At 38.8% G+C, this 27,591-nt stretch overlaps 1 protein-coding gene across 11 annotated transcripts in view; it reads right to left on the reverse strand.

Moving 5' to 3' along the window:
- Nucleotides 1–510: 510 nt before the first annotated feature.
- The window catches only part of LOC307012141 (uncharacterized protein), a 36,299-nt gene continuing 9,218 nt past the window's right edge, over nucleotides 511–27,591 (reverse strand). Inside the window, exons 1-13 of one of the 11 annotated variants that reach the window (XM_079638452.1) lie at nucleotides 23,174–23,853; nucleotides 22,955–23,063; nucleotides 22,245–22,360; nucleotides 17,592–17,748; nucleotides 17,151–17,343; nucleotides 16,884–16,979; nucleotides 15,400–15,534; nucleotides 15,144–15,263; nucleotides 14,426–14,548; nucleotides 10,316–10,351; nucleotides 9,464–9,598; nucleotides 5,010–5,114; nucleotides 511–3,017 (exon numbers count right to left, since the gene is read on the reverse strand). In XM_079638452.1, coding sequence (XP_079494578.1) covers nucleotides 5,034–5,114; nucleotides 9,464–9,598; nucleotides 10,316–10,351; nucleotides 14,426–14,548; nucleotides 15,144–15,263; nucleotides 15,400–15,534; nucleotides 16,884–16,979; nucleotides 17,151–17,343; nucleotides 17,592–17,748; nucleotides 22,245–22,360; nucleotides 22,955–22,983 — 1,221 coding nt within the window. In that variant the 5' untranslated portion in view covers nucleotides 22,984–23,063; nucleotides 23,174–23,853 and the 3' untranslated portion in view covers nucleotides 511–3,017; nucleotides 5,010–5,033. Of the gene's footprint in view, nucleotides 3,018–5,008; nucleotides 5,115–7,389; nucleotides 8,712–9,463; nucleotides 9,599–10,315; nucleotides 10,352–10,690; nucleotides 12,254–14,425; nucleotides 14,549–15,143; nucleotides 15,264–15,399; nucleotides 15,535–16,883; nucleotides 16,980–17,150; nucleotides 17,344–17,591; nucleotides 17,749–22,244; nucleotides 22,361–22,954; nucleotides 23,854–26,835; nucleotides 26,964–27,591 lie in introns of those variants that run through there. The other 10 variants (XM_079638453.1, XM_079638455.1, XM_079638454.1 and 7 more) reach the window with 10 other exon arrangements.

The following is a 27,591-nucleotide window of genomic DNA, read 5'->3' on the forward strand; positions in this document are numbered from 1 at the left end:
CAATGTAATGTACTAATTTTGCTCTTTCACACACAGAAACAAAATGTTTGTATATGTGGTAAACTTCTACATTTTGCATGGTAAATATTACATCCATAAACAAAAATTTGTAAAATGCATGTCAATGTCCATGAATTTTGATAATGAAGCTAGATTTTTGTGAAGTATTTATAAAAAAAAAAGTTTTATCTCTTTAACTTTATTCAGAATACAAAATTTAAATGGATTTAACCATGCCCTCTTTCCAATGAATATCCGCGATTTGTGCATTCCAAAACAAATTCCCTCTAGGAGAGATTTTATGATTGGATTGAAACATTAATCTGATATTTTTTATATTACAGGAATGATAAAATACACTGTAGTTTATTACCAACAACTATTAACTCTGGAAGTTTACTTTCGTTACTTCCAAAAGTCAGGTGACTTTTCATCAAATGTTTCAACTGTTAGGGGGTAACAGTTTAGGACACAGAACCAGATATGATGAATGAAGACCCGGAGTCAAAATCATAATAAATTGAAGAAACGTTTTACTGAAGATAGTTTCAGTTACAGTTTCATCAGCAGAAGTCAGCTTCAAGGAGTTCGTAGGCCGCCCCGTTTACAGTTACAAAGATCACAGCAGTTCTACCCTTCACCAAAGTCTAAGCTACGTCCTTACTTCACGTTGCAGTTTCTGATTGGCTAAGAAATAGATAAACATAGTAATTCTCCACACATATACAGATAGAGCATATCTCCATCGATTATACAGCTGACACTCGGACCCTGAAGTTAGGCACGTCATGACCTTCCAGGTCACAGATTTGGGGAAACATTGATTAATACCTTGATTATAATCACTCATTACAAATACATTGAAGCAGCAGTGGATTCCAATCCACCCCTTCACAACCCATTTGGAATTGCTTTTACAACTTGCCGAAACTCTTCAAATGGAATGGGGAAATTGTAGATAAACATAAAAACATTATTCCTAGAGGTAATGAGACAATTGTTCCAGAGAAGCATTTTGTGTGGAGAAAAATTGTGATGGAAACCAATTTTCCTAGCTAATAACATGTGCTGGTAAAATTTGGATAGTTTAATTGGTAATTTCCCAGGCAGATAGTTACATCTCAGTAGAAAAGATAAGCCTTTTTGAAAATGGACTGAGGAATAAAGAACCATAATTAATTTTCATTTCTTTGACAGTTTATAATCTAATTAAAGGGGGGGTAAAATACTTCGTTTCAGTCAATCTCATGTTAATCTTGAGTACCTATAGAGTAATAGTGTGTCCTTCATATCTCCAAAAAGTCTTTAGTTTCATCATATTTATAAAATAAAAATACAGCTTTCCGATTCTATCCGGAAAAAGCCGAGGTCCTTGATTCTGGGCGTGGGCGGAGCTATAGAGTAAAGCGGGAGCGCGTGATACCGTTGTACTTACATGAATGGGGTGTTTTATCACTGGGACCGCGCCAGGTTTTAATTGCAACCGGTTTGCAAATCCAGCGACGGCCTGGGCCTTGTTAATAAAACATTCGTCACTGAAATGACCAGAACACAAAACCGCACTTGCCGAACTCCTTTGCTGTCCCGGAAATACAAACTGCATCCACTGTTCCAGTAACACTGGGTTCTTTGGGAAGCTGAACAAGGTAAACTTCCCTCCCTCACATCCCAAAACACACTTTTTTGGAGACATTCTTGACATCAACCATTCCTATTTAGCGCTGCTGATGATGATTTCCGGTAGTAGCGCGTCGATGAGCGCGGTCTTTCTCTCCTCTGGTCGACGTGTGCGTGAACGCGCTTTTCCGAGAGCAATGCTCATATAAGGAGTTCCACTCTGGTCTACGTCATTAGATCTACGATAGAAAAAAAACAGCCGAAACGTGTTGCAACCCGGAAGTATGATTTTCAGCACAGAAATTCTCTGTTATTCGTTCAAAATAACTTTTCAAACTTTGGCCATTATTAGCATGAGAATCCATCTCTTTAACACTGTAAACAACTCTGAATACATGAAACACCATTGTACCCCCCCTTTAAGTTTAAAAGTATTGTTAATATCAAAAAAATCGAACATCTCTAAGGCACCATCAATTCCTTTGCCTGATATAATGTCCTTTTTTAACTTTTCCAAATAAAGTCGAGAAAGGTTTTATTCATTTCTTTGGAAGTTTTATCACTGACATAAAGGGAGAGAGCTGGGTAAACAGATTTGGAAAGCAACACTCTCCCAAACAAAGTCAGATCCCTTTGTAACCAGTTATTCAGGATATTTTTTAGATTTTTTAATTTTAGGCATAAAATTTAGTTGTTCATGTGTATGTTTATTTTTAGAAATATGAATTGCAAGGTATTTAACAGAGTCCTTTACTGGTATGCTTTCAACTAATAGATCGATAGAATCGTGTATAAATAATATTTCACATTTTTTAAGATTTAACATTAAACCATGGATTTGGAAAATTTGGATATACATTCCAGGGCCGTTTTAACTCGATTTTTATCTCTCAGAAATAAAGCTGTCATCTGCCAATTGAGAAATTTTGATTTCTCTCTCAAATATTTTCAGTCCCAGAATCTTATGATTATTCAAAACGTGAATAGAAAGAAGTTCAGCCACTAACAAAAACAGAAAGGGAAAGATTGGACAGCCTTGGTGTGCCACGATGGATCCCAAAGTAAGGTTCCCATATTAAGAATAATAGAGATATTAATATCTGGGTACATACCGGCTGGATGTATTATACCTTACTTCACCATGTCTACAACTTCGCTCGCAAAGGACAACATTGTCCCTAAGGTTCCACTAGGGTCAATCCACAGCTTCGCTACCTTTATGATAAGGGAACCCACCCAGAACACATTGCTGTTGTCAGTTTGTTTTAAGTTCTGGTCTATCTGTTCTTTGATTTTGTTCTGCTGATGCATGATGATGTTCTGCTGATGTATGATGACGGCCAGCAGAAAAACACAAATGATCCCGAGACACACTGTCGTCAACACCAAACATCTTCCTCCTGACAAACAGAAAGAAAACAAGCAAACCAATTAAGAAAAATTCACATGAGTGAATTGTTAATATATTATATTATATTATATTGAGATAATATAACACCCAAAATCAACCTTCTTAAAGCTAGAGTAGGTAATGTTGGAGAGCTAGCCAGATTTGAAAGTGGCACCTCTTCTAAGCTCCGCCCCCTCCTGTCAGTGCTCCGTCCAAAGCTACGCCCCCCCCACAAACATGAACGCGCATCCACATTTGGAGTCAGCTGCATGTACCTACCAGTGATGCGCAGGTTGATCCAAAATGAGCGGGTGCCTGCGGTTACCCGCGGTTACGAGTCATCCAAAAATATTTTTAATGATATTCGGGTCGCGGTCGGTCGGGTAGTTTACCTTTGTAATTTATAGTACTAGACACAATGTTCTATGAAATACATAGGTCTACACTTTATTGGCTGAATGCGCGAGGATGACGCACGAGCTCAGTCTGCAGATGACAGTGGGAAATCCTTATTTACCTTTTGTATGTTGAGCGCGTTATTAACTTTTGAATAAAAGCTGACGCGGGACAAAATGCCCGATTTCCCAACAAGTTGAGCAATGCCATTGTGCCATTTTAATAGGCTACTTTTAAATGCATATAGCTCAGTAATTTCAGTTTTATGTATTTGCTGAGAGGGGGGGGGGATTTTTGATGGGAAAGTCAGGGGAGAGACGCACACGTCGATTAGACTGGATAAACACATGCAGCATATTAATTGTTAAGAAAATGAAACGAAATAAATGAATAAATCAAGCCTTTATTACAAAACACTAGGCATATACATATCTGAAAAATGCTGCACCCCTAGTTCCTCCGTCTATGGCCCATGACGCGATGAGCATTTACTAGCTACTTTAAAAAACACGGGTCAGGAAGCGGGTTGGGTACAATATTTTCTTACCTTTTTTTTGCGGTCCGAGTTGCGGGCGGGTTAGTTGAAAACGTCGGTCGGGTTGTTTATACATTGACCCGCGCATCACTGCTGTGCACGCAGTGGTGCTCGGGCACGAGACATGAAGGCATCTGATTGGTTCTTTACATTCGCACCGAATGGCAGTGATTGGTCAGAGTTTTTACTGTCCTACAGCTGCTACAGAGGTCAGATTTTTTTCATTCCTTTTTCTGAACACATAATGTATTGACTACTATCAGAATGGAAGGACCATTTCACCCAGTATAAAAAATTTTTTTTCTGAACAGGATTACCTACCCTAACTTTAAGTAATTGATAGAGCTTTTAAAAGTGTTCTTTTGATTGCTCTTTTATAATGACAATCATTGGAAATGAATGTATAAAACATGCAAACAAGAAGATATGCTGAAAAAGTAAAAAGAAAGCATCTCTGTTAACACATTAATATTGATGTATTGTTTTTAGAGAATGTTGTAAAGTTTTTCTTGATCGAAGCAGAGACCAGTGAGACTTTTGGATCACGTTCAAATTAGAAGTTCTTCTTTATTGATCGGAGCTGCATGTTCCAAAATCAGTCTAACTAATACAGTATTGCATTGTAGTTATATACATTCAAAGGGGGAGGGACTTCTGGGACTTGAAACTAGGGAGGAGTTGATTCTATCCAGTGAAAACCCTGTATATGGTTATCTAGAAACCGCTATTGTATTGCTAATCCAATCATCCTGACTTGATTGCTCAAACCTTAACATTATCATAGAGACAAAGGCACCCCTGTACCTTGAGCTTAATGGTCAGGAAGTGCATAAAGACAAAAGCTAATGTCAGACTCTTGAATTGCTTGAGTTAATCTTCATCTATACCTTAAATGCTAAAATCAGTATTCTTCAACGTGATGTTTAGGTAAGAAAGCATATCTGAAAAAGATTCCTAAAATTTGTTATCCTTCAAGAACAATGATTTAAAAAAATTATGTAATATTTCTCAGTATGTAATATTCCTCAAAAATGAACAGCATCGCTGCTTCAGAATAAACTTTCTGCTTACTGGACATGTTCTTCAGCTTGTCCATTATCCTGGTGGCGACTCCGGGATTGCGGTCCAGTTGCTCTGCCGCAGGAAGTGCGGGTGCTGATGGTGCTGCAGAAACCCCTGGTGTGGAGCACAAGAAAAAATTAGGTGGGAGTGTTAAAAATAAATAAATAACAGTTTGCATGCTTTGCTCAAACTTTTGCCATTGTGTTAACTGGTTACACTGTTTGTCAGGGTTCGTCAGAGTTCCTCAGGGGCAGGGGCTCAAATGTAAAAAAGAGGCATATATATATTGCCCAACAAGGTTGCATTTATTTGATCAAAAATACAGAAAAAAAAATTTATATTGTCAAATATTACTACAATTTAAAATAATGGTTTTCTATTTTAACATACTTATAACCTTTGATACTTAAAAAAAATAAAACTTTTATTCAGCAAGGATGTGTTAAATTGATCAAAAAGTGATAGTAAATACTTAATAATTTCTATTTGAATTAAACTCTGTTCTTTTTTATTCATCAATGAATCCTGAAAAAAGTAGGCATATCACAGGTTCCAAAAAATATTAAGCAGCACAACTGTTTCTAACATTGATACTACATCATTAGAATGATTTATGAAGGACTATGTGACACTGAAGACTGGAGTAATGATGCTGAAAATTCAGGTTTGATCACAGAAATAAATTATATTTTAAAGTATACTAAAATAGAAAACCATTATTTTAAATTGAAAAGATAAAATAAAAATTTGATCAAATAATGCAAATATGCATAAGAGACTTTAAAAAAAAAAAAAAAAAATTTGACCGGTACCAAACATACACTATATATATAGTATATACGGTATGTATATATATATATATAGCCTACCATTTAAGTTTTTTTTCCACTAAAATAATTAACAACTAACACCTCATGTGTAAATGTTCAAACATTTACACCAAACCACACACACACACACACACACACACACACTTGTTTTTGTCCCATAAGGGGGTCCACCGTTTTATGCCCAATTGTGGGGTCCACCATTTCCAGTGGTTCTACATACTTATAAAAAATCAAGTAAGATAACAAGCAGTTCTTAATAAGAAATATCACTTTAATATAACAAAATTCAAACAAAATTTCTTGCATATGTGTTTTTGTGTCACTTGGATCAAACATTTAAGAAGTTGTGGGGTCCGCTTTCACAGATACACACTTATTTCTAATCTTTATATCTTAGCAAGGACCAAAGTCACTATAAAACATCTGGAAACATCAGCTGCGTGCATTATTTGCCCTCAAAGGACAAGTTCGGTATTTTACACTTAAAGCCCTGTTTACAGATCGTATCTGATGAAATAGAACGGTTAAGATTAAAATTTGGACAAATGCTGCTGTCGCGAGAATTTGAGGTTTATTTAGCTTTTGTGGACCTATTTTGCCAAACACGTCACACCCGTGATTCTTCCGTTGAGAGCTTGAATAATAGACACTCCAGCGGCGGAGTAATACCGCACCTCACACAGCACATTCAATACAAGTCATGGAGTTGGACAAAAACTACGATAAAACCTGTCGGAATGCATCTTTTTCAGCGATTTTTTTTTGGAACCGTATCAGTGAACACCCCTGACCACTCGGTGAGTTTCACGTCTTTGTAAACGAAAGTTTAATGTGTTTTTAGGAAGGAATCTGCCAGTGCACATAGACAACCATTGTGGGGGTGAGGGGGGAAAGCGATATAAACCTAAAATTCTCGCGACAGCAGCATCTGTCCAAAGTTTAATCTTAACCGTTCTATTTCATCAGATACGATCTGTAAACAGGGCTTTAAGTGTAAAATACCGAACTTGTCCTTTAATTACCATATAAACTTTTTTAGATTGTAATGTATATCCTCTAAATGAATCTGTACACATGCTCTTATTAGCTTAGGCATTAACATGGCATAAAAAAAGCCAATCCAGATATTTTTCAAAAACAATGAGCCCTCAAATTTTGGTCACAGCCTTAACTACTTCAGTCTGCAAGACACCACCTGTACTTTGCCTGCATTGTATTGGTCATTGAATGAACTGTGCAGTTTTGCTGAAGGGGATCTTGTTTGTCCCATGGTTATTTTTCCTCTATTTCTAATGAAGTTGTGTTCCTAGCCAGTCATGTTAACTGCGGCCTAAAGATAATATACTCCTTTAAATTGAGGACTTCACATGAAAACTCCCTATTCATCTGATGAACAAAGACTTTAAGACCCCGTGGAATAATAGCACTAATACCGTGAGTAATATTTTACACAAAACACTGGATTAAAAAATTAAAACTTTAAAACATGATTTGTCCTCAGTTATTTGTATTTGGTAATACACACTGGCCGGTTTCATACACAAAGAGGTTAGACAACATTTTACATTTCAATAACATTTATTTTGGTCAACATAACAGCAATAAACATGCTATTAGCAACTCAAGGAATTACAATCTCAAGAGTCAAGTCTTTTTTGTTGCTATAAAACATTTAAATGAAAAAAGACATTTGACTGGATCTAACCCTTTATCTGTTCGAAAATAAGACGCCAAATAACTTTAAGAGTTAGTTCACCCAAAAATGAACATTCTACCTTCATTCACTCACCATCAAGGCATTCTCAATGAAGATATTTGAATGAAACCTGAGAGATTTCCATCTTTCCATTTAAAAACTGTTCATCCTAAGCTTTCAAACTTCAAAACATTCATAAAGAAAAAGTTATCAATGTGACAAACAAACAGGAAGAATCGTATACGAGGCGAAGTATCATTCGTAACCATGGAAAAATGTGGATAATTGTGTGCGCTGCAGCGATGCAAAGTCTAGTTCAAAGTTATTGCATTGGTGGATATTATGAATAATAGATGGATTAAGTGAGATCAACAATAGCACAAAAACAGGGCAAAGCGACATAAACAAGGTAAAGGGCATTCGAGGCAAAGAATCACTATTAACCAGAAAATGTGTATAATTGAGTGTGCTGCATCAATGCAAAGTCCAGTTCACAGTTATTGCATTGGTGGATAATGTTAAGTGAGAGTGCATTCACATCACAAAATTGGGATTAAACTACATGGATTACTTCTACATTATAAATGCTCTGAAGCTTGAAAGTTTAGGATGAACAGAGTAGCAATGTGTTTCCTTAGTTTTGTTGAGGTTAGTGCTTTAGGGTGTTAGATGTCATCACATTAATTCACAAACTGCCTAATGCAATCTCAAGTACTGGACAAAGAGCGGCAATGCAAACCATGGAGGGACAGAAATCTCTCAGGTTTCATTCAAAATATCTTCGTGTCCCAAAGATGAACTGATTTCTTATGGGTTTGAAATGACAAAGAAGAGTAAATATCAATTAACCCTTTAAGAGGATAATACAATAAAAACAACTACATTTCAACTTTGAAATGTGTTGAAAACACTTAGAACGTATATATCCCGATGTGTATGCTAATGGGAAGGCATCCAATACGTTGAGCTTCCTGTATTTCACTGTACTTTCCTTCTTATGGCAGAGATACGATTTTTGATGAAGTATTTGACCGCCTTCCAGTCTCGATTTCCTAAAGCTTGAGCTTCTGCATCAACGCAGCGCTGACAGTCCATTTTACCTCCTCACAATGAATTTCCTTAGGTGCCTTTTTACTGCCGCACATTCATCTGTTGTCCAGCTTCTTTTGGCAGCAGTTTCTTTACCTAAGTATACATAAAAAGAACATGTTATCAAGTTTAGGTTAATGTCTTAAGTTTAGAATTTTTAAACCTTTATCTGAACTGAAAGACTATTGTATTGATCATACAGGTAACATTGCCATATTGACTTGGTTCAGAGACTATAAGTAGTCATTTAGTTTGTTTCTGAATAAAACTTTTGACTTATAATAATAATAATGCAGTGCAATCTAGTAAAAGGTGTGGTAACACTATTTTGATGGTCCCCTTTAGACATTCTGTTAACGGAGTAACGTTGCACCTACATGTCAACTTACTCTCATTACAGCATTAGTAGACCATCTACTAAAAGTATTTTATAAAAAAATTTTTTAATTTATTTTAAAAACAAGACAAGGATACTCGATTTTTACAGTCTGTATCTAATATTTTATGTATTGTCCGTTTACTCACCCTAATGTTGTTCCAAACCTGTATGAGTTTCTTTCTTCTGCTGAACACAAAAGACATTTTAAAGAATGTGGGTACCTAGACAGTTGACGGCACCATTGACATTCATAGTAGGAAAAAAATACTATAAAAGTCAGTGGTGACATCAACTGTCTGGTTACCCACATTCTTTAAAATGTCTTTTGTGTTCGTATCTCATTCAGGTTTGAGGTATCAATGTGCAGTGATCAAGAGTAAAGATTTGATAAAATAATATAATTCAGAATATAGCTTGTGTCTTCAAGACGAACGGGACCAATCAATCCACTTTACATTTCTAAGCTCACCTCTCTTTTTTGCCGACTTTCTCTGGTATTGGGAATGCAGTGTGGAAGTGGGTTCTTGTGTGGAAGTGGGTTCTTGTGTGGAAGTGGGTTCTTGTGTGGATGCCATACTGTCCTCAACTTCAGTCTCCTGTGCTTCTGGAATAAAGTCATATGAGTAAATGAAAAAAAAAAAGTTTATTAAAGAAAAAGATAAATCAAAATATAAACTACCTGTAAGCAACACTGACATGATTAGGATCTATCATGCATAACATTGTGTCATGGTGACCAAAAACAATGATCAACAGTACGAGTTTATAAATATTCAGTATATGACGAGTCTTGCAGATGATATGTATTGTGAAAAGCGCTATACAAATAAACAGATCGAATTGAACAACAAATTTCACATGGTTTCCATAATTCTACAATACAGTGGTAGAGAGAGAGCCGGTTTAAATCAGACTTGCACTCACACTGGTAGCACAATTTAAATGTATGCCCATGGCAGATACTTTCTCCCCAAAGCAACTTACAGAACACAGTACAGTGGCAATGGCCCTGGAGCAATGGGATGAAGCATCTTGCTAAAAGACACAATAGTTGTGGAGATCGACTACCTTTGGATAACTATACCTGTGGTGTAGCTTACTGTGCCACACAATCAACTGGAAACAATGTCAAACATTCCCCACATGCAAAAGGTAGCATGTCTAAAACATGTCAACTATTAATTTAAAACTAAAAGGTTATATTAATGCAACATCCAAATATGTGGAATCCCGTAAAGATTGTGCAATAACATCTATGTTTAAATTGTCTAAATTAAATGAGAGATCTTTCATGACCTTTTTTTAAATCATACAAACATACCTTCCTCTTGTGAACACCCATCCATGTCAACAGTCTCTAAAACAGCAAGTAATAGAATATGAATGAGTTGTAAACCTGAAACTGCAATCAATCTGTCAAGAGTATAAAAAATGACTACATAAATAGCTGAATAGACTAAAATTGTCTAGTTAGTCACATGATAATAAAACCTGCCCTCTTCTTCAGTATGTTGAGGTATACTTTTACTCTGTTCAATTAAATTCTATTCTATTAGTTATCAAATACTTCTATTCTATTAGTTATCAAATACTTCTATTCTATTAGTTATCAAATACTATCTACTATTCTAAAAGAGAACGGTTTATAGGTGTGCTTTTTAACTTTCCTTAATAAAGAAAAAAAAAGTCTTAATACCAGTCACATCAAGCTGAATTTCATCCAGATTCTTCCCCTTGTATTCTCCTAGCCGCCCCTGTTCCAGTGCTAGAAGAACTTTGCTTATTTTAGCTAGCTGGAGGGTGCCCTCTGGAAGGCGGTAGTGCTTTCTGTGGACCTCAATGTTATGCCCAAGGAAATCTGCCAATTGGTCAAGTTCTGTAGTCTTGAGATTCAGAACAGTTGACAGAGTAGCAATGTGTTTCCTAAGTTTTGTTGAGGTTAGCGCTTTGGGATGTTTGATGTCATCACATTCATTTACAAACTGCCTAATGCAATCGGAACCCCTCAAGTAATGGACAGAGAACGGCAATGCAAACAAGTATCCGTTTTCACTCAGTACTCCACATTCTTCTCGCTTTTCAGTCAGAGTATCAAGCGATTCTCTCATGACCGGGGTAAGGAGAACATGGACTTTCCTCCCTCTCTTTCCTACTATGGCAATCCGAACAAAATGTTTGCAAAGCTTCTGCTCAAGTTCAGTAAGGGCTAAGTTAACATCTTCGTGCGTTTCTGATGTATCCTTTGACAGGAACGCAGACAAGGACATTCGGGATACTTTTCCTGCTCTTCGTCGGTTGAAGAGGATAACTTGCGCCAGGGTCACTTTAGCAAGGTCCTTCCAGTTCAAGGAAGAAGGCTCTTCTTGCAGGGCATTCAATTGTTTCTGCTGTTTCTCAGACAAATAGCAATGAAGTCTCTGGACATCCTGTGTGAATGGTAGAATCTGAGGAGAATTCCACTTGGTCTGGTTAAGCTGAGTTAGCGCTTGGCTTGCAATGTCAAATTTCCAACTTTCTTGGTAAAGCAGTGCAAATTCTTCAGCATCTTTGGCAGTCTGTTGATCTTTCATCTTCAATCCTTCAGATTTGATAAACATGGCTAAAGCGTGCAAGCCATGTCCAACTTTGCGAGCAAGAGATGGACATTGATATTTTCCAGTTTCATCGTTGAATCCAGCTAGGCATCTTGCAGCTGAGACAACATGACTGTACTTTTCAGGCTTTATGAGTTCTTTGATAGTCTTCACATGTGTCAACTTTTTTGCTTCCAGTACCAGTCTGCCAAGCTCTCTCAGTTTTTGTCGAATATATTGGTGCTGGCTGATTACATACTCATTCTTTCTGAACAGTCTGTAACCATACTCAAGAATGCAGCGGTCTTCCTTAAAGGAGAACTCCGGTGCAAAATGAACCTTTGGTCTAATTACACATTGTTACCTAGTCAACCGTTATCTGAGATTTGTTTTCATGATTATCGAATGTAAATAGTTTTATCTCTAAAAACAGTTTAGCCTATAACGCTAGTATAACGCTAGTATATGGGGCGTAGAGTAATGACAAATAAAAATCGCGTGTTAATACCACTAACAAGGCTCAAAATAGCCCCACACTAACACGGTAGCATAATGAGGGTCCCTACATGCAAACCGAAGCATTGAGAACTTTGACAGTGTCCAGACAGTTTAATAAGAAGATATTTTATACATACAGTCAACTTCACGTATATAAGCAGAATCCATCTTGGAAAAACAGACTCTATCAATCGATCTACGAACCACCGATCCAAATGCGCTGAACTGTGTAGAATCTCATATGGTCCAGCGCATTTGGATCGGTGGTTCGTAGATTTCGTAGTAATTTGAGAATTCTGACATTTTAATCCTTTAGTATGATAAACTGACTACACAAGTAACTGACCATTGCATATTGGGATGACATACATTCTATAGGGGTGTTAAGTAAAATGTAGAGTAAATTTAATCCAAGTAAATTAAATTAGAAATGTACTGTTGATTAAGTTTAGACCAAGAGACTAAAAACAAAACAAAAAAAGTGTACCAAATATAGACAAAAGCATAAAAAGGCACACCCCTATCAATATTATTTGGAGAAACAATTGACTGGCATCAGGTTAATGCATGAGATAAATACAGTTTATAGTCAAACTATAGTACTAGTAACTTTAGTTAAGGCTCAAGTTTCTGGAGATGCGCATGCGGCTCTTTGACTCCTCTAGTCGCAGGCTATAAAAATATAATTTTTTATATTTTTTTAACGTTTGACATTATCTGCACATATATACATATATAATATATATATTAGGGGTGTAATGATACACGCATTCGTATTGAACCGTTCGGTACGAGGCTTTCGGTCCAGTTTTCGGTACGCATTTTCAAACCGAACCATTGGACCATTTTTCCTGCCGACCAAAATTAATTTTTTTCAAAAGCAGGCACGTGGCAAGCGCGCTCACAATGTAAGAGACGCTGACGCGACCACAACATTGCCCAACATCAAATGGCAAATGTAATGCAAGCGGAACGAAACTGAGCTACTCGTTATTGTGTGGTTGACGGACCGTTTATCAGTTTGGACCAATGCAGCGCGAGCCGATCTTGATCAAGCGGCACTGTTACTACACAGCGAGATCCTCATTTGAATTCGCCACTGAAGTAATAACATCGCTGTGAGATCTAGTAAGAAACATTCACATTTCTCCGTTATTAACGGATCAAACAGCGCTGACGTGAAACCAGAAAGAAACATTGTGCCATGAATGAACTATTCAGTGTCCACAGATCAGCAACATTCACCATGGATTTACTGTAGTAACACTACTAACTGTAACCATGGAAGTTTGGCAGGAATAGTAAAAGCTATAATGCTTTCAAGTAACATTACGTCGGTTTTATTTTGACATTATGAATACAATTTGCTGCCCCTAAAATGTTAATCGGAACTAAAATAAACCTGTTTATAACTACTACAATATTAAATTTAATTTTGTCCATGGAGCGGTTTTGTTTTATATGTTCCTAAGAAAAGTCAAGTATAGCTCCATCATTGCTCAAAGTAAAAAAAATTATCACACTTTATGATTTTAGCTTTAATAAAAATAATAATAAAAAATTAAATCAAGGAAAATTCTCTGGCATTTCTTTCTTTTTGCTGTATCGAAAACGTACCGAACCGTGACACAAGTGTATCGTATCGAACCGTGAATTTTGTGAACCATTACACCCCTAATATATATATATTTCACACGACCTCATCTCTTATCTATACTACCTTTATCGTTACACAAACCTGTTAGATCGATGTCCAATATGAACAAAGTTTTCACTTATTACGTGACAAGAGTAAAGGCCCCGATAGAGTCACGGCGAAGTTTTCTTATATTTCGCATGGGGGTAAAACATTTTTTAAGTACATAAACAGCAGTATATCGTTAAACATCTGACGCCGCTCACACTGCAGTGCGCGTTTTAAAATCCAGTTTCACTTTGTTTCGCCAGTCTGAAGACATGCTGTCTAACGCAAACAAATCAGACCTCAGGAACCGCCCCAAATGCCCCAATAACCAATCAGATTTTTTTTTGCGGGGCGATCATCGTTTTCATGATTGATCGTCGCTGTCACGTACGAGTACTCGTGCCCACCCCTACCTATTATGCAATCGCCACGGACCAATGGTAGTACGATGGTGTTTACCAGCCCAAGCTTGGCAAGTTGCTTTGAACTCGAAAAACTGTTCGAAATGACCACAATCATTCTTACATTCTTAGAGAACCAGAGGGTACTACCCTCAATAACTAATTGCACACTAAATTAGTTACTCACTAAAAAAAAGCAAGCGCAGGAGCAAGTGATTGAGGGTTGGTTAGCACTAACCATTAAGTGATATAACGTATGAAAAAATTTGACTTACAGTACGGTGACAGTTTCTCCTCGGCCTTTGTGAAGCCATTCCAGACATAGAAGTGGACTGCTCATCCATGCTGTCATCACTTGACTCATTAAGAGGAACAGAAAAATCTGGTACTCTATCCATCTGCAAAAAGGGAATTATGTCATGTATGATTATGTATTTTTGTTCACATTCTATGGAAATCTTATACAGGGGAAATATTTAGGTAGAAATGGTATCCAGAGTTAGCCTGGGAAAACCCAGACCACTCTCAGTTGTAACTGAGTTAGGGTCTGGCAAAGCTCGATAGACAATTCATTTCCACAGGGGCGTCACCAACGGACGTCGGATAGATCTAAAACCAATCAGAGCGATGAATGACATGACGTATGCAGAGCGACGGAGAAACATCTCGAGACTCTCAGCAATTCTCTGTTTGTGTTAACGAAAATTACAATTTTAAATCGCTTGAAACAGACGCGATAGCTGATTCGAACGAGTGATGTTATGATGTTCCACGGCGGCATCCATCTTTGTAATGTACAAAATCTGCGTCACCGTCTGTGCTCTGTCGTCATCGTGTAAAGCCCGCCCCAACGTTTCTGATTGGTGCCGCGATTTCAACGGATTGGAAATGGGTTTCAATGGGCTCTTTGCCAGACCCACTTGCAGAGAAAATCTAAATTTGCCGAAAGTGGTCTGGGTTTTCCCAGGCTAATCCATAGTGTCAGAGACATACCAAAATGTTTTTTGGAACAACTTCATGGTCTGACTGCAGACTAGAATCCTCATCAGTTTCATCTATTATACTCTCATTTGAGTCGATCAGAGGATCAGAAAAATCAGCTACTCCAACCACCTGCAAAAATGGAGTTTCAATTTCAAGATACATAATACATTTTGGCTTACATTCTATTGAAATGAGTCACAGGGGAAGGACGTTTGAACCATTTATAGAAACAGCAACATTTTAAAGTATAGTATCCGAGGCATACCTGAATGTTTCCATTCCTCGTCTTCTTTCGAACAACATCACCGTGTGGAGTGGGAGGGTTGTCTTTAATATACTCCTCATCCGTCTCATCACTTTCGGGATAGTTCACTAGGGCAAACCCTTTGATAGTAAATACCTAAATATAATTAAACAAAATAAATACACATTAAGAGTTAATATTAGCACAAACATGTGGACACGCTCCTAATAATAGAAAACATGTATCTAGGTTGACATTGGAGCGAGCGTTAGGAGGGAGGGCCCCATAAAGCCATGACTAGAAATGTGTGTGTGTGAGGGCCCCATAAGGCCAAGACTAGAGATGTATATGTGCGTGTGCGTGTGAGGACCCCATAAGGCCAAGACTAGAAATGTATGTGTGTGAGGGCCCCATAAGGTCAAGACTAGAAATGTATATGTGTGTGCGTGTGAGGACCCCATAAGGCCAAGACTAGAAATGTATGTGTGTGAGGGCCCCATAAGGTCAAGACTAGAAATGTATATGTGTGAGGGCCCCATAAGGGCAAGACTAGAAATGTATATGTGTGTGCGTGTGAGGGCCCCATAAGGCCAAGACTAGAAATGTATATGTGTGAGGGCCCCATAAGGGCAAGACTAGAAATGTATGTGTGTGCGTGTGAGGGCCCCATAAGGTCAAGGCTAGAAATGTATGTGTGTGTGTGCGTGTGAGGGCCCCATAAGGCCAAGACTAGAAATGTATGTGTGTGAGGGCCCCATAAGGTCAAGACTAGAAATGTATATGTGTGTGTGCGTGTGAGGGCCCCATAAGGCCAAGACTAGAAATGTATGTGTGTGAGGGCCCCATAAGGGCAAGACTAGAAATGTATATGTGTGTGTGCGTGTGAGGGCCCCATAAGGCCAAGACTAGAAATGTATGTGTGTGAGGGCCCCATAAGGTCAAGACTAGAAATGTATGTGTGTGTGTGCGTGTGAGGGCCCCATAAGGCCAAGACTAGAAATGTATGTGTGTGAGGGCCCCATAAGGGCAAGACTAGAAATGTATATGTGTGTGTGCGTGTGAGGGCCCCATAAGGCCAAGACTAGAAATGTATGTGTGTGAGGGCCCAATAAGGTCAAGACTAGAAATGTATATGTGTGTGTGCGCGTGTGAGGGCCCCATAAGGTCAAGGCTAGAAATGTATATGTGTGTGTGAGGGCCCCATAAGGCCAAGGCTAGAAATATGTGTGTTTAAGGGCCCCATAAAGCCAAGGCTAGAAATGTATGTGTTTGAGGGCCCCATAAGGTCAAGACTACAAATGTATATGTGTGTGTGCACGAGGGCCCCATAAGGCCAAGGCTAGAAATGTGTGTGTATGTGTTTGAGCTTAACTGTGAATTCATTAGTTTGAGGGGAGGGCCCCATAAAGCCAAGACTAGAAACGTGTGTGTGTGAGCGCTTGACATGCAGCATGAGGGCAAGACTAGAATAGATTGTGATGTCAGAGTCGACATGACTCCTTTACCTGCGAGAGGACAGCATCTTTGTTGGAGTCATCATGGGAAGAGTGATCTGTTAGGGATGTTTTGGTCTCTAGAACAGAAGTCTGCTGCTTTGGCTCCTGGAAATCAGACAAAAAGTTCTAAGAAACAGATCATGCATATATGAGATCACACAGTTATGCATCGATAATCAGGTTAATATACGGTTTATAATGAAATACAAATTGTAGCTGTGCCATTCAGCACATTTAAAAAAATGAAAATCAGTATAGCTAATATAACCAACTCACCTTTTTACGCCATGGCCATTGTGAATCACCATAGTTGTATTCGATTTCACTTCCTATTTCAATTTTCTTCACAGCAAATAGACACAAATGTGGCCTGTCATTTACTACGATTTTTTTCATGGTGCAGTTTGGAGGTTTGTGGTTGTCATTAATTAATCTTCCAAGAGATGAGTCTTCTTTGGATGCATCAATACTAAAAGAAAAAGAAAACCACCCTTTATTTGTTGAACTACAATGCAACATTTCACCACCCATAAAATGATTGACAGCAGGGGGACTTCAAGACTTATCATCAGAATTAACTGCTGCTGACCACCAGCCATATGCGATTAAAAGATTAGTCCCGCTGTTGTTCATTCATCAGCTACTCAAAAATGTGTGTTGCATGCCTTCATTAGAGTTTCCAACATCTATACAAAACATGCATGTTTCCATGCTCACCACCAGTGACGCTTCTGCCACTCAAATTCGAACAGAAATGTGCTCTGTAACGCAGTGTAGTCTCTCGCCCGGCATTCTTCTGCTGAAATTAGTTCACCCCTGTACTCCAAGACAAAAGCTCCCGCTTCCACAGGCTGGGTAGCAAATACTCCTCTACCTATGAGGACAAACAATTAGAAATACATTTAAGTGGAAGAAAAATGTGTTGTTTAACCCTTCACATACAGATGTGGTATAACCATATCAAAATGATACTAATGCTTACTGCCTTTATAATCAGGGTATCTGTAGCTTATCAGCACTTCCAATGTAAAACTTTTGAATACTTTTTTGAAGACATTTCCAAAACATTTAAGACCTGGGGTCTCATTTATAAAGCGTGCGTACGCTAGGGGTGTAACGGTACGTGTATTCGTACCGAACCGTTTCGGTACAGGGCTTTCGGTTCGGTGCACGTGTGTACCGAATGACTGAATGCAATATTTTGTGTGCGGAACATAGGTACATTTTCGTGTTTCCACACGAACATATTAAGTGGCGGAAGTCTCCGCGTTCAGCGCAAATCCCGCCCTGCAGCTGATTCTAAAGTTTTACCAGTGTTTTACCCGTCGTCACTGTAACCTAAACCAATGAAATAGACTGCAGGGCGAAAAAAAGCTTTTCCGCTCTGCGTGCGCCGCCGCACTCTCCGTTCCGTGTGTGTGTGTGTGTGTGTGTGTGTGTGTGTGTGTCGGCCCGCTGCGCTCTCTGCTCAATGTTCGAGTCCGTGTTTGCGCTGCGCGTTCTGCTCTGTCGTTAACGGCCCAAACACTCCAATCATGTACCGATCACGCACTGGAAAAGCAAAGTCCGCTCAAATAAGGTGAAATTTCTCAGTAGTACACTTCTATTTGCTGAGCTGGTATAGTTATATATATTTGAGGAATTGCAATTTATAACAGCAAATTGTGCAATTAATTAGTTCATTTTTTTATCGATTCCCAGCCTTAATTTTTAAATATGAGCAGGCCTACAAGCTGGGATTGGTAATGCTGCACTGTAATCATAGTTATATATTTATATTTTTCATTATATTTTATTATGTGATATTGGTTTGAGACTGAGAGTATTTTATTTAGTGGAGAACTTTGCAGCAGTATTTTATTTCTTATTCTTTTTTTATTTTATATATATGTTATTATATTTTATTAAAAAGTGTTTAAAAAAGTGTAAACAAACTGAAAAAAAAAAAGTTTATAGTAATAAACAACCTGCAGTTTAATGTTTGCATTTCTTTCCCTTACTGTACCGAAAATAAACCGAACCGTGACTTTAAAACCGAGGTACGTACCGAACCGTGATTTTTGTGTACCGTTACACCCCTAGCGTACGCACAAAACGGGGCTGGAAATGTACGTACGCCAGTTCCCACGCAAAGGTTGTGATCTATAAAAAAACAAACTTGACGGGAGAATGTGCGCACCTTTAAGCAAACTTTGAGCCGTGCGTACGCACATTCTGGAGACAAAGGGAATTGGCGACACCGATGGTGAGCTGGAGTTAAATGTCTTTTTGGTCACTTTTAGACAGAAAATCGAAATAAAATTATACAGAAAGATAATTCAAATATAATTTCACTCACCAAGCCTATCACTTGAAGCAAATATCCACACCTTACATGTCCGCGCCAGCGAGCGCGTTGGGCCGTTTAGTGAAACTGACGCTTATCTAACGGCAGATTAAGTAAAACTGTAAATCTTCATTATGAGTCCTTATCATAAATAGGCTACAGTGATGTTCACAATAACAGTTTAAATAAAATAATGATTTAAACTATGTTTTACTTCTGTTATTATCATTTAGATTAAATATGCCATTAATGGAGTTAAACACTTAAACTAGGCCTACATGAAATTTACTGAAAAGTTAAAAAAAATATATATATAAATAGCCTATAAATATTTGTTGTGGATGCAATGCTTTTGAACCCTTTTCCTTTGGCATGCTGTGTTTTAATGTTTTAGCTACAGAGATAATTGTTTATCATGATAAGAGCAGATTGTGCAAATATAATGCACAACAATGTCTATGTTTCCATTAAAAATATAAATCAATTAAAAATACTATTTGGTCAGTGGAAAAGATTGAGAAAAACTTTCTCTGAAATGTATTTTACACTATTTGAGTTATTTATTGAAAAACAAGGCAAGGATAGGCTACTAAAATATTTGTATTAATGTAATGTGATGGCACATCCGTATTTCATATTTTCCTAATGTCTTGTACCGTTAAACATGTTATCACGTGGATGAATAATCACATGCAAATGATATGCAGATGAGGATATGCATAGTAAAACTAGGCGTTGTAAGCTCCATATATGGTTATTTCGGGGAGGAGACGCATGTGCGCACAATCTTCCGCTGAGTGGGATTTATAAAGTGAATCCTGCGCAGGTTCTGGCGTACGCACGTTTTTATAAGTCTGAATATTTTTTTGCGTACGCCATTTTTGGCTTTCGGGCGCACGTACACTTTTAGTAAGGATCCTACGCACAGTTTTATAAATGAGACCCCTGGACATTACTTTGACTTCTATGCAAACACTCAATATCACCCTGCTCAGCAGAGATATATGACGGAACAATGGACATTTTTGTCTTTAAATTAACTATAGCAGAGTAAAGGTCTAGAGAAGTATATAGGAGACCAGATTATAGCATTTCAAGTAAGAAATACTACAGAAATTGAATGGTCATCAAAAATAACAAATAAAACTGCATATTTTTCACTGTATTAATTAAATATGCTGCAAAGGCTATTGGGTGAAGAGCAGTGAGTGATTCTCTATTTGTCTTTTGTTGTTTGATTACAGTGACAGAGTAGCAGACCTGTGTATTAGGCTGCTTTCCCTTTAAGACTGAATGCACTGATTAAATGATTGTTTACATTCATTTAAGATGAATGTGTGTATTTGATGGTTAAAGCGCAGAAGAACTGACGCGGGTCCTTGAGTGCTGACAGAAGGGTCATGACATGAGAAACCAAATTTGCCTTGATCTTTTGGTATATAAGAGGTCTTTGTACCATTAAAACGTCCTGCAAGTTTCATAGCTTAAGACATCCTCCCCATTATAAACGAATCATTTATTTAATCAAGCTCTAAATACAGCTCGTTCTGGATCCATGGTAAGAAGTGACGTCACGGTGCGAAGTGACGTACCAGTGTTTGCATATGACCGCCTCCAGCGCAAGACAACTACGCTTAAAGCGCAAGACAACTACGCTCATTTCGTATCGTTGTCGCGCCCGCGCGCTGCGCGCCTCACAAGTGTTCAGTCGCCGGACAGCGAGTGGGTCTGTGTACAGGGAAATTACGATGCCGCAGATGTGCTGTTCCTGGCTGTGGACAAACAACATCTTTGAATACGCTGCGAAAGATCCAGACGTCAGGGAAAAATGGATGCACTTTATTTTTTGCGGACGTCCCAGTCACGGCAGTGTTAATTTAAGCGTTTGTTCTATACATTTTAAGGATGACTAGTTTGAGGAAAAAAATCCCAATATGATGCTGGCTTTGCCAGAAACCTGTTGCTCAAAGATAAGTCCGTGCCGACTATTCTGGGCTCAGCGACGACGACGCAAACTTACTTTTTATCACTGGCTAATATAAACACATTTGTATAAGAGAATCTTGAAAATATGTCGCCTTTCTAGTAGGCCTACATGTGATAGAAAATTAAAAATGTTGCCTTTATCAATGCTGCATCTTCAAAGATGGCCTGTGCATGCATTTTTGTCCGTGGTACACCCTATCATTACATTGGAATTAGTTCAATAATGTTAAACTGTTAGCAAATTAAGCTATAGGATAATTATGCAACAATAATCCGTTTTCAAGTGTCTCGGGTTACAATTTTTTTATTAATTCAAAATAGTTTCACTTTCCATGTGGACACGAGCTGATCCAGTCTTCGTTGTTGTGGTGATGGTTCATTTTCCTCTGATTCCGGCTCAAACATAATAAGGTTTTATCATTGCAAGAGCCATCGCTTCGCATGCATCACCCGCTATTAAACAGTTGCGCCGAATCCGCAAATGTTCTGGCTGGGGGCGTAAATAATTGATGCATAGGCACTGACGTTAGCCAATCATAACAGTGGGCGTTAACACTGAACTCTTAAAGGGGAAACACCCCCAAAACAGACTGTTTGAATCAGAGGATGAGAAACAGGGTGGGAAAAGGTCATAAATCACTACATTTTAAAAGTTTTTTGTAAAAAAAACTATAGTAATACTATAATTGCACCTAAGGGAACATAATAATAAAAAATAAAAAAAACATGTCATGACCCCTTTAAGTACACACTTTAAGTGTGTGCGCCCATCATGGTTCATTGCAATTTAGCATTTTAAGATCTTTGAAACTTTGATTTAAGACATTGAAATGCTAATAAGGCTAATTTGTACATTAACAAATTAAAAACTTAAGGATCCACAGACAAACTGATAATCAACAGAAGTTGGAGCTATGATTCAGGTTATTAACACACAATGTGGAGACTTTTACAAAACCAATGCTAATTTATAATTTTCCAACTACAAAGACATGGATTATCATATAAGTGTATGCAAATGATCAGTACTAAGAAATTAATGTGTAATATGCCCATACCTTTGTTACTATCGATAAATCGTTCCACAAACCCAAGCTTGTCCCTCAAAGACAGAATGTATGTCCTGGCATCATCAACAGGCCGTATCCTTTTCTTCCTTTTCAACATTATGGCTCTGAAAATAATTACACATACACAATAAAAAATAAAATAAATGAAATTAGCATGGGGAAACCCCCTCCCCCTCAAAAAAAAATTAAACAATTTCAAGTAATGTAATATTCAGTGGTTTAAGATCTAAATGTAGCTTGCACAGGTCAGACAACAGATATAACACAGAAACGATAGTTAGATCTATTCAGCCATATTGTAAATACTGTAAGATAGATCAATAAACTGATAGTCAGTCAGCTGCACGTGATCTGCAATCATCTCTAATCAATTAAAACATGAGCTAAAAAAGTCTGTGAAATCGTTGTCAGACCAATACATTAGTGGATTTTTGCAAACTATAAAGAAAACGGAGTCAAAATATAATGTAATGCAATAAAATGCTTCTTACGCAGCCACCATTAACTTACCAGCTATCCATTAATAGCTTAACTTAGCTAACATTATCAGCTATCGATCTATAAATAGCATCACCAGCTCATAACATTATCAGCTATCGACCTGAATAAAATGCTACATCATTAACTATCATTTAGTTCCGCTACGAAACTGAGTATTGAAACGAATATCATGTACAAAATCAAATAACTTCACCTACCTGTTTCTCACAAGAAGAGTGTTTTCCATGTTCAAAGTCGAAGCGCGTGGAGCTTCCGGTTTAAAATGCCATCCGTGACCGTGGGCTTTTAGCAGCTAATGTTAGCCATCTGATTAAAACCTTACTTCAGTAAGTATCATTATGTTGACACAACTAGAAATATACATGAAATTCTATATCAAATGTATAGTTAAATACCTACAGCAACCTGTTGCTTACATAAAGGGTTTCTTCTGTTGGATCTGAGTCAAACCACGAGGATTTAAAGATTAAAAGTAACACCCAGTAACAGAGTGCGTGACTGCGTCGGCGCATCCAATAAAACTACACGGCTCCTCCCTCTGCGTGGCCGCTGGCCTTTCTCATTGGCTAAAGCCACACACACTTCCGTTAGTGTGTATCGGCTGCAGTAGCACGTTCCCAGCTACAGGGGCGATAGAGAGCACACACACATACACACTCGTAACCAGTTTTTATCACCTTGTGGGGAAAGTGAAAAAAAAGCATGAGGCATATCAGCAGATGCTTCTGAGGCAGTTTACATTGAAATCGGTGTGGGGCCCACTATTTTGGGCCCCACAAGGTCTTTGGACCCCATACCGTTGGTGTGCTCCTGGTCACTGGGCCCCACAAACTAAGAAATACAAGGACACACACACACACACACACACACACACTTTGCTGACTGACCCCTAACTGACCCCTGACCTCCTAACTGTATCTCAAACCTGATTCAGGGATCCACTCTTCCTGACTCTCCTCAAGCTCACTGTCCTCACACTCAGACAGAAGGACATTTTCCATCATTCTCTGTGGCAGTATAATAATACAACCCCAAATCAGAAAAAGTTGGGACACTGTACAAATTGTGAGTAAAAACGGAATGGAATAATTGACAAATTTCATAAACTTATATTTTATTCACAATAGAATATAGATAACATATCAAATGTTGAAAGTGAGACATTTTGAAATGTCATGCCAAATATTGGCTCATTTTGGATTTCATGAGAGCTACACATTCCAAAAAAGTTGGGACAGGTCGCAATAAGAGGCTGGAAAAGTTAAATGTACATATAAGGAACAGCTAGAGGACCAATTTGCAACTTATTAGGTCAATTGGCAACATGATTGGGTATAAAAAGAGCCTCTCAGAGTGGCAGTGTCTCTCAGAAGTCAAGATGGGCAGAGGATCACCAATTCCCCCAACGCTGCAGCAAAAAATAGTGGAGCAATATCAGAAAGGAGTTTCTCAGAGAAAATTTGCAAAGAGTTTGAAGTTCTCATCATCTACAGTGCATAATATCATCCAAAGATTCAGAGAATCTAGAACTATCTCTGTTACCCCTTTTCCACCAAGGCAGAGCTGGTGCTGGTTCGGAGCCAGAGCCTAGTTTCAAATCGGTTCTTTGTTTTTCGACCACCAAAGCACCAGCTCAGAACCAGTAAAAGTGGTTCTTAAGTAGCACCAAAACATTGCTGGGCTAGAGTAAGAACCACTTGCGTCAGGGGCTGGGGGCGGGGTTACCGTGACCAACAAGACGAAAAGAAACTTGTGACCGCCATTTTTTAAATAGCTGCTAATCAAGCTAATAGCTGTTCATCGAGCTAATAGCTGCTCGATTGTAATCTCCGTCTATGCAAGTTACGGCGAGCTGCACGAACGCGTTTGATTCGCCGTGTTTGGATGCCGATGTAGTTTCGCAAAGCCATGAGCATCAATAGTAACGCAACGAACGCCATTGTTGATGTAAGACTTGTTCGAGATGCATCGGAGCGGCGTGGACCGATCAGAGCTCCGGGAGTATTTGGAGAGCATACGACTCCTTGTGCTTTTGGATCGCTTTCGCAGTGCTTTAATGTCACGCGGCGATCGGTCTGCGTGAAGCCGAACCATCTCGAACAAGCCTGGTGTGTTTTTGTTTGGCGCTGCCGCGCTAGCGTTGCTGGGCAACATGAGATGTATACACAGTGACGTAAGATCTGGCTCTGTTTTGGCTCTCTAGCCTGTGGAAAGGCAAACCGGTTCTTAGAAGAACCGTCAGTAGAACCAACTCCGAACCGGCTCTAGCTCTAGCTCTGAACCAGCACCTGGTTCTTGTTGGTGGAAAAGGGGTATGTGAGTAAGGGTCAAGGCCGGAAAACCATACTGGATGCCTGTGATCTTTGGGTCCTTAGACGGCACTGCATCACATACAGGAATGCTACTGTAATGGAAATCACAACATGGGCTCAGGAATACTTCCAGAAAACATTTTCGGTGAACACAATCCACAGTGCCATTCGCCGTGGCCGGCTAAAACTCTATGGGTCAAAAAAGAAGCCATATCTAAACAGGATCCAGAAGCGCAGGCATTTTCTCTGTTTCAAGGCTGATTTAAAATGGACTGTGGCAAAGTGGAAAACTGTTCTGTGGTCAGACGAATCAAAATTTGAAGTTCTTTTTGGAAAACTGGGACACCATGTCATCCGGACTAAAGAGGACAAGGATTGCATGAGTGCGTGTGGCATGGGCAGCTTACACATCTGGAAAGGCACCATCAATGCTGAAAGGTATATCCAAGTTCTACAACAACATATGCTCCCATCCAGACGTCGTCTCTTTCAGGGAAGACCTTGCATTTTCCAACATGACAATGCCAGACCACATACTGCATCAATTAACAATTTCATGACTGCGTAGAAGGAGGATCCGGGCACTGAAATGGCCAGCCTGCAGTCCAGATCTTTTACCCATAGAAACATTTGAAGATGCGGCAAAGAAGACTTAAGACAGTTGAGCAACTAGAAGCCTGTATTAGACAAGAATGGGACAACATTGCAACACCTACACTTGAGCAACTTGTCTCCTCAGTCCCCAGACGTTTGCAGACTGTTATAAAAAGAAGAGGGGATGCCACACAGTGGTAAACATGGCCTTGTCCCAACTTTTTTGGAATGTGTAGCTCTCATGAAATCCAAAATGAGCCAATATTTGGCATGACATTTCAAAATGTCTCACTTTCAACATTTGATATGTTATCTATATTCTATTGTGAATAAAATATACGTTTATGAGATTTGTAAATTATTCCATTCCTTTTTTACTCACAATTTGTACAGTGTCCCAACTTTTTCTGATTTGGGTTTGTAATTTTTTAGGGCAAAATCAAGAGAACTGCCTGAGCAAAACGTGGCTCAAAAATGCATAATGTAAAATAGTATATAAAGAAAGCGCATTTATATAGCGCTTTCACAGACCCATGGCCACCAAAGCGCTTTACATATTGCCTCACACTCACTCATTCATACGGCGACGGCGGTGTCAGCCATGCAACCAGCTGGTCGGGAGCAGCTGGGGTTAGGTGTCGTGCTCATGGACACCTCGACAATTGGTCGGGGATTGAACCACATACATGAATCACTGAGCCACTGCGGCACCACCTCCAGTGTAAGGCCGTGTGTCCACCAAAGCGTTTTTAGCCAGCTGAAAACGCTAGGCGCTCTGCTGAAAACGCCGAGCTGCGGGCGCTTGACAGCGTTTTGGCAGCGCAGTTTTTTTTCAGTTGAGACTCATCGTTGCTATGATACAGAATATCCGTTGGTCCGTGTGGTATTAGTCCCGCCCCTCCTCCACTGTGATTGGACGGTTGGCTAAAAAGTGACAGTGATGAGTGCTGCGTTTTACCCAAAGTTGAACATTCTTCAACTCTCGGCGACTTGTAAAAAACGCTGAGCGCTCAGCACTTGAGCGTTAAATACTCACTCAGCGCCTCGTTACGCTCATGGCGTTCTAAAAACGCGGCGTTCCCATTGACAACAATAGAAAAATAAAGCCAGCCGCGTGAAAAAACGCTTTGGTGGACACACGGCCTAAATGAAAGAGGATGTAAATGATTTACCACATGTAAATGAAGCAGGATGCTCCATGCTGCCCTCACAGGAGTCAGAGTCGTTCTGATGGTCATGCATTTTCACTGGCTCTTGATAAGGTACTCAATCAGTGACGTACTGTCAGACTCTTCAAAACCTGCAGAAAAAGGGTGACAAAAATCAGGATGAGCAGAAATCTAGATAAAACATCTGGATTAACTCAAGTGGATTCACAATTACATTGTCTCTCCTGTCTGAGAGTGTAAGAGGCTTGGATCTGCGACAGCCAATCAGAACTGATCATTATTTAATTCAGGTTTAAAAGCCCACTGAAGAGGTACTATTAATGCTCGCCACTGAAATGTACATATTATTATTGATTGTCCTCGATGTTCAAAAGTTCATTAACAATGTATCACAAACATTTGATCTAGCCACATTGTTTGTTTCATTAAATAGACTATTACACAATGCTGTCAAAAACCAGGTGTTTTGTTTACAATCACATTTCTCCACGTACATGACTTTCTCAACTTGCTTTATTTGGGTAACGTGGGGTACGATGGCCCCCTCCCCCCATTTTTTATTTAGTCATTTCATCTGAATGTCACCATTTGTGAGATTTAGTCAGTCGAAAAAGTTTTAAGGCTGATTGATATATAATTTGGTGTCTGGAAAATAGTGATCTATGACCGTTTCGTGTCTTTTGTGTCTCAAGTGGCATGTTGTTACTGAGTTGTTATTATTTGTTATGTATATTTGAAGACTGCATCTTCAGAAGTAAT

The sequence above is a fragment of the Phoxinus phoxinus genome, assembly GCF_949152265.1.
Source record: "Phoxinus phoxinus genome assembly, chromosome: 15".
Classification (NCBI taxonomy): Eukaryota; Metazoa; Chordata; class Actinopteri; order Cypriniformes; family Leuciscidae; genus Phoxinus; species Phoxinus phoxinus.